At 40.6% G+C, this 16,852-nt stretch overlaps 1 protein-coding gene across 1 annotated transcript; it reads right to left on the bottom strand.

The window, feature by feature from the left end:
- Nucleotides 1–1,514: 1,514 nt before the first annotated feature.
- Nucleotides 1,515–1,814, bottom strand: LOC126073657 (small proline-rich protein 2E-like). Its single transcript, XM_049880542.1, has 2 exons — nt 1,681–1,814; nt 1,515–1,602 (listed from the first exon to the last, which is right to left on the bottom strand). Exons 1-2 carry the CDS (start codon nt 1,812–1,814, stop codon nt 1,515–1,517), a joined length of 222 nt encoding a protein of 73 aa, XP_049736499.1.
- Between the last annotated feature and the right edge of the window lie 15,038 nt (nt 1,815–16,852).

The following is a 16,852-nucleotide window of genomic DNA, read 5'->3' as shown; positions in this document are numbered from 1 at the left end:
TTAGAAGTATTAACCATGTAAGCTCTAGCTTATCAGCTTTCTGTCAATAATATTAGACTAGAGTTCTTTTCAAGAGTTTACTATTAATGACAATCACTTGGAGTTATTCTATGCACCTTGTATAAAGACTATGCTTCAACATTCTTTTTAGAGCTTGGATCACAACAAGTACAAAATTCCCTATACAGAATTGCTGGCTATAATATGATGAGAGTCAATAGATTTGATTTCCCTTTAAGATAAGAAAACAACTAGATTCACTTTCCATTTGATCACCCCTCAGAATAAGATTTTATTTTTTTAGAGTTTTAACTTATTCTTCAGTTCTTTTCATCTCTTTTGGTAATACCTTTGCACAAACGTATTATTAGTCAAAACGCTATACAAACAAAAAAGTACATATGATAGTAGAATATTATTATAAAAACTTAGGCATGTGACCATCAGTATAATATAGCTGTCAAACCTTGGATGAATACCAAAATTATTTCTATGTCCTACAGACCCAACGTCTCTAACCTCATTTGCTGACACTTTCATCTTCATTGCTGTTTTTTTGCTGCTATATTTCTCTGCCTTGGGCCTTGCTATTTCCTCTTATTGGAACAATCTATCCTAGATATACCCATGGCTCACACTTCTGTTCATTCATGTCTCTGCCCAAAATGTCACCGTGGAAGAACCTTTCTAAACAATCTTCTCTCAAGTACACCTCATGTGTATCACTCTCAGCTCTCCTCCCTGCCCTTCTGCAGTGCTCTCATTTCTCCTGCTTAAGGACAAGGACTCTGTTTGGTCACCAGTACCTGTATCTCCAGCATGTAGAATATTGCCTAGCACATAATAGGCAAACAGAAAACATTTGTGAATCAGTTAATTAATCTCTCCCTGTATATTGAGCTGAAGACATTCTTTTCCCCATTTTACAGAGGAGGAAATGATACCTGAGGTAGTTGAAGTAACTTTTTAGGGTCTCGCAAGCTACAATGTTGTTGAAACGGGTTCAAAACCACTAAAATGGTTTTTTGATATGCCCAATCCAAAAGACATATCTCAAGCAAGACTGAATTGAGTGATGGGAAAGCCTGAATCTACGACTTTAATTCATCTGATGGACATTCATCTGATGTAGTTGAAGGAAGAGTGTAAAAATGCAAAATGAAAACAAAAGCAATGTAAAGGCTCAACCACGAAACATGTGCTTTATTGAAGAAGGAGAAACGGGACAAACTCTTTATAGGATAGAGATCACTGCCTAAATTAGATAACAGATGCCAAAGAGAGATCAGGCAAAGCTTCAGTGCAAGAATGTAGACGTTGAACGTGTTAATCATTTTCCAATAATATGGTATCAACTTTAGGATCTAAGCCTTTTCTCTGTCAGCTCTTGTCTCAGAAGGAAGGTTAGGGAAGATGCAGTCTGTCACCACGGCTGAGGGAGGAGGATGGAGTCCAGAGACTGGGAAGAGCCACTGGATCACATCATTTCATGATTCTGATGAATTCTGGTGTTGTTACTTGATTTTGGGTACACACTTCTGCTGGCAGGGTTGAGGTGGCAGCACAGGAGGGCATTTCTGCTGGCATGGCGGAGGAGGACAACACACAGGTGGGCATGGTGGAGGAGGGCAACACACAGGTGGGCATGGCGGAGGAGGGCAACACACAGGTGGGCATGGTGGAGGAGGGCAACACACAGGTGGGCATGGTGGAGGAAGGCAACACACAGGTGGGCAAGGCTCAGGGCACTTAGGTGGGCACACCACAAGAGGTGGCAAGCAGGGCTGCTTGCACTGCTGCTGATAGTAAGACATCTTTTCTGAGTCTCTGGGAATCTGAAAAATAATCGCATGACAGTGTTTACTGTAGTGACACTCTTGCTGGCTAAGCAATTCAGTATCCTTTAAATGAGTTCAGTCAACATTCATCTAGTCCCCCCCAAAATATTAATAACTGTGTAGCTTTTCCCGCTTCCCTTTTAGCATCGATTCCTGCTATGGACTGAATTGTGTTTCCCAAAAATATGTGTTGGAAGTGTCACCCCTATACCCATGGTGAAAACCCTGGTGGCATAGTGGATAAGAGCTACAGCCACTAACCCAAAAGTGGGCAGTTCAAATCCACAGGGACTCCTTTGAAACACCGTGGGGCAATTCTTTTCTGTTGTATATGTCGCTGGAAGTCAGGATCCACTCAACCGCTACTGATTTTACCTATGGTTGTAATCCTATTTAGAAAGAGAGATTTCATTGTCATGTTAATCAAAGCATATCTAAGTGGAGTGGCGCCAAATTTAGTCACTTCTGATTTATAAAAAAGATCAGATTAGGCACGGAGATGCATACACAGGGGAAGACGGAAGTCACATGAGGATCATCTACAAGTCTAGCAACCAAGGAACACCCAGGCCTACAAACAAGGAAGGAATCAACAGGGCCGAGACCCTGACTTGGACTCGTAGCCTCCAGAACTGCGAGAATATAAATTCCTGTTCTTTAAAGTGAACTATCTATGGTATTTCTGTTATGGCAGACCAGGAAACTAAGACACTTCCCATTATCTTTTATTCTTTTTTGGCATTTTTCTCACACTACCATTTCTAAGAACAAAAATATATCCTATATTGAGGTAGCACTACGTAGGGCTGAATTTAAATGTTATCTAGAGAAAGGATACCCAACTTGCTAAACTTCTGAGCAATCCCCCCCCCAAATTGCTAACAACATCATCTGCCATGAAACCCTGAATGAAAGTCTAACCGATCTTGCCATGGGTTATTCGGGAAGAACTGCAAATGTTCAAATGAAGTTCTAAGGGCTAGTACCCGGAGAAGCAAATCTTTGGAAACAAACAGAAATGTGGGACAGGACTTTATTTCTTATTCCTCATTCTTCTTCCTTTAAGACTGTCCCTTTAACTTCATTTCCCATATGAACGTCAACAAAGCTCACCAAAGAGTAGCTAAAATATCACATAATTATACCTGCCCTCCACAAAATTCATCATCTAGGTTTCCACAAAGCCTAAAGCATTATTTTCTAAAACAAAAGTCCTTTCTACCACCAGTTAAAATCCTTATACTGCCCAACTGCCCAAAAATGCCTTGCAAGTATTGCACTTACCACAGTCTCAAAGCTGGTGCCCAACTGAGTGTCAGTAGGATGGCAGCAGGGTTGTGGAGTGTCCTTTTATAAAGGCTAGCCACCCCTTTAGAAGGGGAAGCGGAAAGATGCACTGATTTCTCAACCAAAATGCCATCTGCATGCAATTCCAAAAATGCCTTACCACACTCATGCTGATTATCACAAAACTTCCTCGTCCACCATCCTCCTCACCTGGGCAACTGCCCAGTGATTCACTTGAGACTTTGTTTTAGGAGATACAGACAGCATCATGTGGCAGGTGAGGAATATAGGAGTTCTCCAGCTGAAACCTGGTAGAGTGGTTGTCTTCCCACAAATCCCCAAACCCCAGGTTCCTTGTATATAAAATTTGCCTCCCTGTTCACCCTCCTGCCCAGCATCCCGTTTTGTACATGGGATGCAAAAACTATGCTTTACCAAGATTTATCTGAACACATTTACTCCTCACCAAAAGTTTTTATTTTTAATACAATTCACCCTTTTCGACAGCCTTTAGTTAATAGGATTCTTTTCTTGATCACTTATAGCCTTTAACAAGAGCAGTATCATCTTTCAGATATCTAGGCCATTAGAGTCACATGCTGGGGCTTTCCCTATGACTCCATGTAGTGCAGATTTACATACTGACCTGTATCTGTGGTCCTTATGACCATTAGCCACAGTGGTATATCAAAGTCTTTTTCTCCCATTTTCTTAAAACAACAGTTCAATATCTGAGCTGCATCCACTTAGAAGCTTTTGCATTCATACTTCCAAAATACTTGGTGCTTTTTTGCCCTACCTATTCAGTTGTCTTCCTCCCTGGTATTCAATGTTTAAGTAGTATTTAGTGTTATATGTCACTAATTTGTTAAGCTCCCTAGAGCCTATTTTCATCAGCTCTAAATTAGAAACAGTAATAATATCATCTCAAAAGGTTGGTATAAAAAACTAAACGAGAATACGTACCTAAATACCTAGCATAATACACATTACAGACTGACTTCTAAAGGATTATTGGCAAGGTATAAAAATAATTATCCATAATAATTAACCAGCAGTCACACAAATGTTCAGATACATGTTCAGATAAACTGTGAGGCATTGGCAGGTTCTAAAGCAGTTTAGAAGGCACAAACTCAAAAACATCCTCAATGTCTACACATTCTATCCAGTAAGAAAACTCTTCCCAAACTTCTTGTAGGGGCATTCATTGCCTATGCCTTTCTCTGAAAGACCTTCAATACAACAATTAAAGTGATTCTCAACTGGAGTATGTTAGTGGACTAGAAAAATAAAATATTTTCTTTTGACTGTATATGAGAGGAATTCCTTAAGAACAAGTGTAACTTAGCCTGGCAAATTGAAGATGAAACCACAGAGCTCTATTCTCTCTCATGATATCCAGGAAAGACAGCATGGGGCAGCTGTTTCTCCATAGCACTACAAGACACAGAACTAATTTCAGCAGGCTACTAATCTTGTTTGCAATTAGGAAAGTGACTGTTTTCAGAGGTGCCAGAAGGAACAGGGATGTCATTGGAACATGTGAGGGACTCATACAACATGCTATTTCGTATAGAAATTCTAGGAATTAGAAGTGGCTCTGGATTTTTTCTGGATACAGGAAGTAATTCAGAAATATAAGACATAAAAACAGATTTTTCAGCTTTAGACTTGCTTGCCTTGCCTCCTATGGGGTTCCTAATTCAGGCATTTATATTGGTTCCCAAAGTCATCTGACAAGGCATTGGGTTTATAAATAAAGTATGGTGGAATACGGGGGGTGGGGGTTGATTTTCTTAGAAAAGAATTAGTAATGAACATTTACAACCCTAGAGACAAAAATGATTATCTCTGGTTATACAAAGCAAAGAATCAAAGGGAAGATTGTTCATTCCTATCAAAAATGTGAGCACCTGAAAAGTTTGTAGAAATTAAATCTTTGCAAATCATGTACTAGTTACACGGAGGTTGCTGGTGGCGCTTCAATAAAATTGATATTCTTTCTTTCCAGTCAAGTCCATTCCAATTTATGGTGACCCATGTGCGCACAGTAAAGCTCTTCCTTTAAGAGGTAGTTTGCTAGGCCTGTCTTCCAAGATGCTTCTCCCTGGGCTCGAATCACCAACCTTTCAGGTCAGTAGTGCCACACAAACTTTTTGCACCACCCACGGACTTCATGACACCCAACAAAATTAATAATAAAAAAATTAGTAATAAGTACTTAATATTATCTAGTAGTGGAATGACTTCAAATTTCTTCATTTTTCACAAAATAAATTACTTACAAATTTTTTCTACTTAATAACTATCTTTAAATTTAGAATGGTCTACAACACTACCCTCTTTATTTTTCTGATATTTGGTTGTTGGTAAGACCAGACCAGTTTTCTCCTAAATATCCCACCTTCTGGATTTGTTTCATTGGTTAATTTGGTGTTACTTAACTTGTTCTTCTATTTTCCCCTGTAAATTGGACTTTAGAACTAAACTACAAACCACACTAAGTGAAAGAAACCAATTGCAAAACACTACATAAGGTAGAGTTCCATTTATATAACATTGTGGAAGATGCATAACTCTAGGGACAGAAAACTGAACAGAGTATGACAGGGACTGGGGCCAGGAGGAGAAAGGCTGCATAAAAGAAATAGAGAAATTTGAAATTACACCTTAATATAAATTTATATCTAAAAATAAGACTAAATGTGTGTGGCAATAGAACATGCTTAAGGACTGAAAGACTTATTATTGGGCTTTTTTTTAAGGACTAAAAGACTTATTATTGCAAAAATGTCAGCTTTGCTCAACCTAATCAATATAGCATAGGTGTCTTAGGGAGATAAGTACTCAACTTTCAAAACAAGCCATAGCAAGCTGGCTTCAGTCCCACAAGTCGACTAAAAATACTCCTTCTAAATTCTACTATATCTTTCCAACCATCAAATTAAATGAGTATTTCCCAGTTTTTATCTTCCTGGACTTCTTTTCTGAATTTTACAATGTCGACCAATCCATCTTTCTTTAAGTTCTGTACTTGTTGGTTTCCATGACATCTATTTTCGTGATTCTCCTAAACTTGTGCCTGGTCCTTGTTCGCCACGGTTTGAACTTCTTTCTCCAAATGTCAAATGGTTCCCTGGCCGATGACTCTTACCACCTTATGCATTCTCTGGTTATGATCCCAACCAGTCTTTAAACTTAACAGCCACAAATCTGTTATTGACCCCTACATGTCCATTTGCATTCCAGAGACCACTTCAGACTTAAGTATGCCTTTGCCTGCTGAAATCTCTATCCATATGTCCTCCAATTATCAACTGATTCTCTTTCCTACAAATGAGAAACATCTCCAGTATTCTCTACCTTGTACACCTCCAACCACTCAATCACTTCCATTACTTTGACTCTTTTTTCCTCTACTATGCTCCACTTATCCAATCAAATATCTAGTCTGCCAGTTTCTGTAATTCATTTCATCCTTCCTATGCTAACTAGCCTGGCCTTAGCTCAGGCCATCCTCATCTTTGGCCCAGATTATTACCAGACCTTCCTAACTACTCTCTCTTCCCCAGTCTTCTTTTATTCAAAACCAGCTTCCGCATTGCAGTCAGAGTGATCCATTAAAAGTCAAGTCTATGTCACTTGCATGCTTAAAGTGTCAGGTCCATTATACAGCCCTTCCTTCCCCTCTAGCTTCATTCCTTGTTACTCCATGCCTTGAAATCTATGCTGTTGTAATATCAAGATCCTTGTAATTTTTCTCACAGGCCATTTTTTTTTTTGTTCCTTCTGCTCAGTGCATTTATTCACTATACTTCTGATAAATCTTCTTCTTGCTATTTTTACCTGTCTTATGCTGACATTGGATCCCTGGTGCTGCAGTGGTTAAGAGCTGAGCTACCAACCAAAAGGTCAACAGTTCAAATCCACCAGCCACTCCCTGGGAATCCTATAGGGCAGTTCTACTCTGACCTATATTATTGCTATGAGTTATAATCTATTTGGTTAGCAAAGGATTTGGTTGTTTTTGTTTGTTTTGGCTTATCACTGACACTATTCTTAACAAAGCCATCACTCTCAATGAAAAGCCCTTTTGGGCCCTTTTCACTAAGGCATGTGTCCCACCTTAGTCTCCCAAAACACTCAGAGCTTCTTTTGTCATATCCATCTACATTTAGTGGACTTCCCACTCATCTGCTTCACCTGTAATGTGCAAGTTCTTTAAAAAGGTAGACTGCTCTTCCCTACTACTACATATTCAGGACATACCCTGAAACCTGGAACAGAGTAGGTGCTGAGTAAGTATTTGTTGAATATGCACAGGAAGACTGGCACAACATGGAGGCATCAAGAAAGTGATGCCCAGTGAGTCTTGTTTTGTGTTCAAACATAGCCTGTTACCCCGACAGGTACAGGTAGGGCCTGTGGCAACGGCAAAGCAACAAGAGAGTGCCAGTGGGATTTTGATCTCAGTTGTGGTGAGGAGCCAAAGACAGGCACAGCATTTTGGAGAAATTCACGCACAGTATATAATACCCTACTGCACGTGGAAGCAAGTTCTTATAAACGGTCAAGTTCCCCTTTGCTAGGAGCATCAGAAGAGGACTAATACCTCTTTTCCCCTCAGGGTGATGGGTTGGATCCCTGTCAACAGTGTGCTAGAATCCTGCTAGTTGTTGCCAATAGTTGGTTAAGGAAGCAAAAGCAAAGCCTATGGGCAGGGGCATACCCACTGCCTAAGGGGTGTCTTTGGACGTGTGGCTTGCACGGGGGGCCTTAACTGCCCTTCAACTGGGTGGGGCACTACACCTGGGGGGGTTGTACATAGCTGCTAATATTTACACCACCCTCCCCAGTGTTCCCAGCAATTGGGAAACTCTAACAGCCCGGCTCAGGTACCAGTGTACATCAAGGTAGTTTTGCCCCTTGTCCCAGTTTTTGCCCCAGGCCACCACTACACATGTGGAGAAGCTGGTAGAGGTGCTAGCCAGACATACCACAGCTATACTTAACAACACCAGGTGAGCTATCATTCTTCTGAATGGGGAGACTCAACAAATACAGAAGATCGTTTCAGAGTAGGATGGCCGTTGACACCCTGACCGCCACCCAGGGTCCTGTGCCACAATAAAAACTGAACGTTGCATGCATACGTCTGATGCCTCTAGATTGTGTCTTTGGCTCTGTAGGACTTGCAGCAACACATCCCTCCTATCAAACGTGACTCCACTGACCCTGTCTCCTGCTATCTGCAATTCCTCCCGTCTGCCTGGAGGACAGGCTTCTGAATGATATTGGGACTCGTATTACTATGTGTTCTCCTGTGTTGCTGGTTATACTAAGTATGTGGTCTGGTTTCACAACGCTCCTCTGCTTCCAAAGTCTGAGGGCTATTGCAGAAGAGGGGGTGGTAAGATTGTAAGGACATTGGCAGGGTATGCACAGGTGGATTGTAGGGTAATGCTATTCAGCTTATACACCCGCTCTCTAATGCAATCGGCTTTGTTCTTCTCCGAAGCATGCTGGGGATGAATATGGGATGGACTGGGTCTTCGGTAAAAGGCTGGGAATGGCATGACTGGGCCAGCAGCCAAGGCTGAAGAATGCCTTAGCAACAAGAAGGAAAACAACTGAACCTGAATGTGAAGTCCCTGGGGACACTGCGTGGCCAAGGAAACGAGAGGAAATACAATGAGCCTTGAATAGGACAATCATATAGTCTACTATGCTGGGAATGACAACTTGAAGAGGATCAGTCTTCCGTTCATTGTTAGAAAGAATGTTTCATGACCTATCCTGAAGTACAACGCTGTCAGTGATAGGATAATATCCAAACGCCTACAAGGAAGACCAGTTAATACAAATATTATTCAAATTTACGCACCAACCACTAGGGCCAAAGATGAAGAAATAGAACATTTTTTCAGCTGCTACAGTCTGAAATCAATGGAACATGCAATCAAGATACATTGATAATTACTGGCAATTGGAATGCTAAAGTTGGAATGAAAGAAGAAGGACCAGTAGGTGGAAAATATGTCCTTGGTGAGAGAAACAATGCTGGATATCGAATGATAGAATTTTGCAAGACCAACGACTTCTTCATTGTAAATACCTTCTTCACCAACATAAACGGTGACTATACAGATGGACCTCGCCAGATGGAAAGCACAGAAAACAAATTGACTACATCTGTGGAAAGAGATGATGGAAAAGATCAATATCATCAGTCAGAACAAGGCCTCGGGTCGATGTGGAACAGATCATCAATTGCTCATAAGTAAGTTCAAGTTGAAACTGAAGAAAATCAGAGCAAGTCCATGACAGCCAAAATATGACCTTGAATATATCCCACCTGAATTTAGAGACCATCTCGGAAACAGATTTGACACATTGAGCACTAGTAACCGAAGACCAGATGAGTGGTGGAATGACATCAAAAACATCATCCACGAAGAAAGTAAGAGGTCACTGAAAAGACAGGAAAGAAAGAAAGACCAAGATGGATGTCAGATGAGACTCTGAAACTTGCTCTTGAGCATCGGGCAGTTAAAGCAAAAGGAAGAATTGACGAAGTAAAAGAACTGAACAGAAGACTTCAAACGGCCTCTCGAAGAGACAAAGTAAAGTATTATAATGACATGTGCAAAGAGCTGGAGATGGAAAACCAAAAGGGAAGAACACGCTCGGCATTTGTCAAGCTGAAAGAACTGAACAAAAAATTCAAGCCTCGAGTTACAATAGTGAAGAATTCCATGGGGAAAACATTAAACGACGCAGTAAGCATCAAAAGAAGATGGAAGGAACTCAGAGTCATTATATGAAAAAGAATTAGTCGATATTTAACCATTTCAAGAGGTGGCATATGATCGGGAACTGATGGTACTGAAGGAAGAAGTCCAAGCTGCTCTGAAGGCATTGGTAGAAAAGAAGGCTCCAGGAATTGATGGAATATCAATTGAGATATTTCAGCAAACAGACGCAGCGCTGGAAGTGCTCACTCGTCCATGCCAGGAAATATGGAAGACAGCTTCCTGGCCAACTGACTGGAAGAGTTCCATATTTATGCCTATTCCCAAGAAAGGTGATCCAACCAAATGTGGAAATTATAGAACAATATCATTAATATCACACGCAAGGAAAATTTTGCTGAAGATCATTCAGACGAGGCTGCAGCAGGATATCCACAGGGAACTGCCAGAAATTCAGGCCGGTTTCAGAAGAGGATGTGGAACAAGGGATATCATTGCTGATGTCAGATGGATCCTGGCTAAAAGCAGAGAATACCAGAAGGGTGTTTACCTGTGTTTTATTGACTATGTAAAGGCATTTCACTGTGTGGATCATAACAAACTATGGATAACGTTGCAAAGAATGGGAATTCCAGAACACTTAATTGTGTTCATGAGGAACCTTTGCATAGATCAAGAGGCAGTTGTTCAGATAGAACAAGGGGATACTGATTGGTTTAAGGTCAGGAAAAGTGTGGGTCAGGGTTTTATTCTTTCACCATACCTATTTAATCTGTATGCTGAACAAATAATCCAAGAAGCTGGACTATATGAAGAAGAACGGGGCATCAGGTTTGGAGGAAGACTCATTAACAACCTGTGTTGTGCAGATGACACGACCTACCTTGCTACAGGTGAAGAGGACTTGAAGCACTTACTAATGAAGATCAAACACCACAGGCGTCAGTATGGTTTGCACCTCAACATAAAGAAAACAAAATTCCTCACAACTGTACCAATGAGCAACATCAGGATAAACGGAGAAAGGATTGAAGTAGTCAGGGATTTCATTTTACTTGGATCCACAATCAATAGCCATGGAAGCAGCAGTCAAGAAATCAAAACACAGATTGCATTGGGCAAATCTGCTGCAAAGGACCTCTTCAACGTTTTGAACAGCAAAGATGTCACCCTGAAGACTAAGGTACGCCTGACCCAAGCCATGGTATTTTCAATCACATCATGTGCATGTGAAAGCTGGACAATGAATGAGGAAAACCGAAGAAGAGTTCATGTCTTTGAATTGTGGTTTTGGCAGAGAATATTGAATATACCATGGACTGCCAAAAGAACAAACAAATCTGTCCTGGAAGAAGAGCAACCAGAATGCTCCTTACAGGTAAGGATGGCGAGACTGCATCTTACATACTTTGGACATGTTGTCAGGATATTTCATGTCTTTGTGCTGATGGTGCTCAGTGACCAGGGGGATTTTGAGGAGGACTGCTATTTATCAGATACAGAGTCCATCTTTGTTTTTTCAGACTTTGATATTGTGGGCTACCATGGGGGTGAGTGATGACTGAAATGACATATCTCTTCTTGGAGTCTTCAAGCCCATGAGCTGAAGATTGTAGGAGGAAGACAGTAAATATGTTACTTTTGCTTTATTGGAAAGCACCAGTTCTGTTTACTTGAGGGGGCAGGGTCAGGGCTTAGGTATGAAAGAGGAGAGAGAGAGCGGGCCGTTTTTCTTGCTGTTGCTATTAGGAATATTTCCTGGGACTAAGAGAATAGCAACAACACCAGAAGACCAGTTGAAAGAAGCTTCTCATATGTGCTCGTTTTCAGTTAAACATCAGAAGCCTAGATGACTAACTTAAATACCTTGAGAGAAAAGGCTCATATGTACTCAATACCTTCTTCACTCTCAGTGACTAAAAACCTTCCATTCCCTCAACCATAACCAGAAGTAACACTGCAAGCACAGGAGCCTCCATGGTATCAGGCTGTTCAAAAACCAGTTCTCTCTGAGTCTATCCATGGAAACCTGGTGGTCAGACACACATTAAGAATGGTTCTCACATCTGCCCTACCAAACCACTCAGCACATAGGTGCAAGGAGGAAGAAAAGGCAGGAAAGGGGTTAGAAATTGTGTCATGTGAAGCCCTGGGCATGCCTGACTAGGAAAGAAGAGACTTGGGTCTTCTTTAAGTTTCTCCTGTCCTCAGAGAACCCAATTATTTTTACCTTGGGTCAACTTGATTGATGGAAACAAAAATAATTTCCATAAGATTTACATCAAGGAGAGGTGAGGAGATCTTTGTGTAGGAGTAAATCTAATCCTGCTTCCTATAATTCTGATTGGTTCAGGTGGATGCATGTTTTTGGGAAGGCTAACAAAGTGGAAAGACTAAATATCTGGAAAATCATGGGCCCTTGGCATAGGTGGTCTCCTCTTTGGAAAGTATAGCCAACCACATTCAATTTTTCAGAACACAGCCTCTTCCATGAGATTGTCTCCTGGTTGTCAGTCATGTTTGAACACAAAACAACACTCACGGGGCATCATTCTCTTGATGCCTCCATGTTGTGCCAGTCTTCCTGTGCATATTCAACAAATACTCACTCAGCACCTACTCTGTTCCAGGTTTCAGGGTATGTCCTGAATATGTAGTATTAGGGAAGAGCAGTCTACCTTTTTAAAGAACTTGCACATTACAGGTGAAGCAGATGAGTGGGAAGTCCACTAAATGTAGATGGATATGACAAAAGAAGCTCTGAGTGTTTTGGGAGACTAAGGTGGGACACATGCCTTAGTGAAAAGGGCCCCAAAGGGCTTTTCATTGAGAGTGATGGCTTTGTTAAGAATAATGTCAGTGATAAACCAAAACAAACAAACAAAAACAACCAAACCCTTTGCTAACCAAATAGATTACAACTCATAGCAATAATATAGGTCAGAGTAGAACTGCCCTATAGGATTCCCAGGGAGTGGCTGGTGGATTTGAACTGTTGACCTTTTGGTTGGTAGCTCAGCTCTTAACCACTGCAGCACCAGGGATCCAATGTCAGCATAAGACAGGTAAAAATAGCAAGAAGAAGATTTATCAGAGGTATAGTGAATAAATGCACTGAGCAGAAGGAAAAAAAAAAAAATGGCCTGTGAGAAAAATTACAAGGGTCTTGATATTACAACAGCATAGATTTCAAGGCATGGAGTAACAAGGAATGAAGCTAGAGGGGAAGGAAAGGCTGTATAATGGACCTGACACTTTAAGCATGCAAGTGACATAGATTTGACTTTTATTAAGCTTCAAGTGAACATTTACAAATCCAATCAGTCTGTCACATATAAGTTTACATACATCTCACCCCCTGCTCCCACTTGCTCTCCCCTTCTTGAGTCAGCCCTTTCAGTCTCTCCTTTTGTGACAATTTTGCTGGCTTCTCTCTCTCTCTATCCTCCCATCCCCCCTCCAGACAAGAGTTGCCAACACAATCTCAAGTGTCCACCTGATATAATTATTTCACTCTTCATCAGCATCTCTCTCCCACCCGCTGACCAGTCCCTTTCATGTCTGATGAGTTGTCTTTGGGTATGGTTCTTGTCCTGTGTCAACAGAAGGTCTGGGGAGCATGGCCGCCGGGATTCCGCTAGTCTCAGTCAGACCATTAAGTTTGGACATTTTATGAGAATTTGGGGTCTGTATCCCACTGATCTCCTGCTCCCTCAGGGGTTCTCTGCTGTGCTCCCTGTCAGGGCAGTCATCTATTGTGGCCGGGCACCAACTAGTTCTTCTCGTCTCAGGATGATGTAGGTCTCTGGTTCATGTGGCCCTTTCTGTCTCTTGGGCTCTTAGTTGTCGTGTGGCCTTGGTGTTCTTCATTTTCCTTTGCTCCAGGTGGGTTGAGACCAATTGATGCATCTTAGATGGCCACTTGTTAGCATTTAAGACCCCAGACGCCACATTTCAAAGTGGGATGCAGAATGATTTCATAATAGAATTATTTTGCCAATTGACTTAGAAGTCCCTGCAAACCATGTTCCCCAGACCCCCGCCCTTGCTCCGCTGACCTTTGAAGCATTCATTTTATTCCGGAAACTTCTTTGCTTTTGGTCCAGTCCAACTGAGCTGACCTTCCATGTATTGAGTGTTGTCTTTCCCTTCACCTAAAGCAGTTCTTATCTACTGATTAATCAATAAAAACCCTCACCCACCCTCCCTCCCTCTCCCCCTCGTAACCACAAAAGTATGTGTTCTTCTCAGGTTTACTATTTCTCAAGATCTTATAATAGTGGTCTTATACAATATTTGTCCTTTTGTCTCTGACTCATTTGGCTCAGCATAATGCCTTCCAGGTTCCTCCATGTTATGAAATGTTTCACAGATTCGTCACTGTTCTTTATCGATGCATAGTATTCCATTGTGTGAATATACCACAATTTATTTACCCATTCATCCGTTGATGGACACCTTGGTTGCTTCCAACTTTTTGCTATTGTAAACAGAGCTGCAATAAACATGGGTGTGCATATATCTGTTTGTGTGAAGGCTCTTGTATCTCTAGGGTATATTCCGAGGAGTGGGATTTCTGGGTTGTATGGTAGTTCTATTTCTAACTGTTTAAGATAACGCCAGATAGATTTCCAAAGTGGTTGTACCATTTTACATTCCCACCAGCAGTGTAAAAGAGTTCCAATCTCTCCGCAGCCTCTCCAACATTTATTATTTTGTGTTTTTTGGATTAATGCCAGTCTTGCTGGTGTGAGATGGAATCTCATCGTAGTTTTAATTTGCATTTCTCTAATGGCTAATGATCGAGAGCATTTTCTTATGTATCTGTTGGCTGCCTGAATATCTTCTTTAGTAAAATGTGTGTTCATATCCTTTGCCCACTTTTTGATTGGGTTGTTTGTCTTTTTGTGGTTGAGTTTTGACAGAATCATGTAGATTTTAGAGATCAGGCGTTGGTCGGAGATGTCATAGCTGAAAATTCTTTCCCAGTCTGTAGGTGGTCTTTTTACTCTTTTGGTGAAGTCCTTAGATGAGCATAGGTGTTTGATTTTTAGGAGCTCCCAGTTATCGGGTTTCTCTTCATCATTTTTGGTAATGTTTTGTATTCTGTTTATGCCTTGTATTAAGGCTCCTAGGGTTGTCCCAATTTTTTCTTCCATGATCTTTATCGTTTTAGTCTTTATGTTTAGGTCTTTGATCCACTTGGAGTTAGTTTTTGTGCATGGTGTAAGGTATGGGTCCTGTTTCATTTTTTTGCAAATGGATATCCAGTTATGCCAGCACCATTTGTTAAAAAGGCTATCTTTTCCCCAATTAATTGACACTGGTCCTTTGTCAAATATCAGGTGTTCATACGTGGATGGATCTATTTCTGGGTTCTCAATTCTGTTCCATTGGTCTATGTGCCTGTTTTACCAGTACCAGGCTGTTTTGACTATTGTGGCTGTATAATAGGTTCTGAAATCAGGTAGAGTGAGGCCTCCCACTTTCGTCTTCTTTTTCAGTAGTGCTTTTCTTATCCGGGGCTCCTTTCCCTTCCATATGAAATTGGTGATTTGTTTCTCTATCCCCTTAAAATATGACATTGGAATTTGGATCAGAAGTGCGTTAAATGTATAGATGGCTTTTGGTAGAACAGACATTTTTACTATGTTAAGTCTTCCTATCCATGAGCAAGGTATGTTTTTCCACTTAAGTATGTCCTTTTGAATTTCTTGTAGTAGAGCTTTGTAGTTTTCTTTGTATAGGTCTTTTACATCCTTGGTAAGATTTATTCCTAAGTATCTTATCTTCTTGGGGGCTACTGTGAATGGTATTGATTTGGTTATTTCCTCTTCGGTGTTCTTTTTGTTGATGTAGAGGAATCCAAGTGATTTTTGTATGTTTATTTTATAACCTGAGACTCTGCCAAACTCTTCTATTAGTTTCAGTAGTTTTCTGGAGGATTCCTTAGGGTTTTCTGTGTATATAATCATGTCATCTGCAAATAGTGATAACTTTACTTCCTCCTTGCCAATCCGGATACCTTTTATTTCTTTGTCTAGCCTAATTGCCCTGGCTAGGACTTCCAGCACGATGTTGAATAAGAGCGGTGATAAAGGGCATCCTTGTCTGGTTCCCGTTCTCAAGGGAAATGCTTTCAGGTTCCCTCCATTTAGAGTGATATTGGCTGTTGGCTTTGCATAGATGCCCTTTATTATGTTGAGGAATTTTCCTTCAATTCCTATTTTGGTAAGAGTTTTTATCATAAATGTGTGTTGGACTTTGTCAAATGCCTTTTCTGCATCAATTGATAAGATCATGTGGTTTTTGTCTTTTGTTTTATTTATGTGATGGATTACATTAATGGTTTTTCTGATATTAAACCAGCCTTGCATACCTGGTATAAATCCCACTTGATCAGGGTGAATTATTTTTTGGATGTGTTGTTGGATTCTATTGGCTAGAATTTTGTTGAGGATTTTTGCATCAATGTTCATGAGGGATATAGGTCTATAATTTTCTTTTTTTGTAATGTCTTTACCTGGTTTTGATATCAGGGAGATGGTGGCTTCATAGAATGAGTTGGGTAGTATTCCGTCATTTTCTATGCTTTGGAATGCCTTCAGAAGTAGCGATGTTAACTCTTCTCTGAAAGTTTGGTAGAACTCTGCAGTGAAGCCGTCCGGGCCAGGGCTTTTTTTTGTTGGGAGCTTTTTGATTACCGTTTCAATCTCTTTTTTTGTTATGGGTCTATTTAGTTGTTCTACTTCTGAATGTGTTAGTTTAGGCAGGTTGTGTTTTTCCAGGAATTCATCCATTTCTTCTAGGTTTTCAAATTTGTTAGAGTACAATTTTTCATAATAATCTGAAATGATTCTTTTAATTTCATTTGGTTCTGTTGCTATGTGGTCCTTCTCGTTTCTTGTTCGGGTTATTTGTTTCCTTTCCTGTATTTCTTTAGTCAGTCTAGCCAATGGTTTATCAATTTTG

This window comes from Elephas maximus, chromosome 3 (genome assembly GCF_024166365.1).
Source record: "Elephas maximus indicus isolate mEleMax1 chromosome 3, mEleMax1 primary haplotype, whole genome shotgun sequence".
NCBI classification, from domain to species: domain Eukaryota; kingdom Metazoa; phylum Chordata; class Mammalia; order Proboscidea; family Elephantidae; genus Elephas; species Elephas maximus.
Note: the sequence above shows the minus strand (reverse complement) of the source record. Positions and strands in the feature narration are given on the sequence as shown.

Bases quoted from the DNA above. Each gene is read 5' to 3' on its own strand.
- LOC126073657 (XM_049880542.1), bottom strand. From the start codon at position 1,814: ATGTCTTACTATCAGCAGCAGTGCAAGCAGCCCTGCTTGCCACCTCTT. The intron at 1,603-1,680 runs ACCATGCCCACC...CCCACCTGTGTG, and splicing joins CCTGTGTGTTGCCCTCCTCC to TTGTCCTCCTCCGCCATGCC.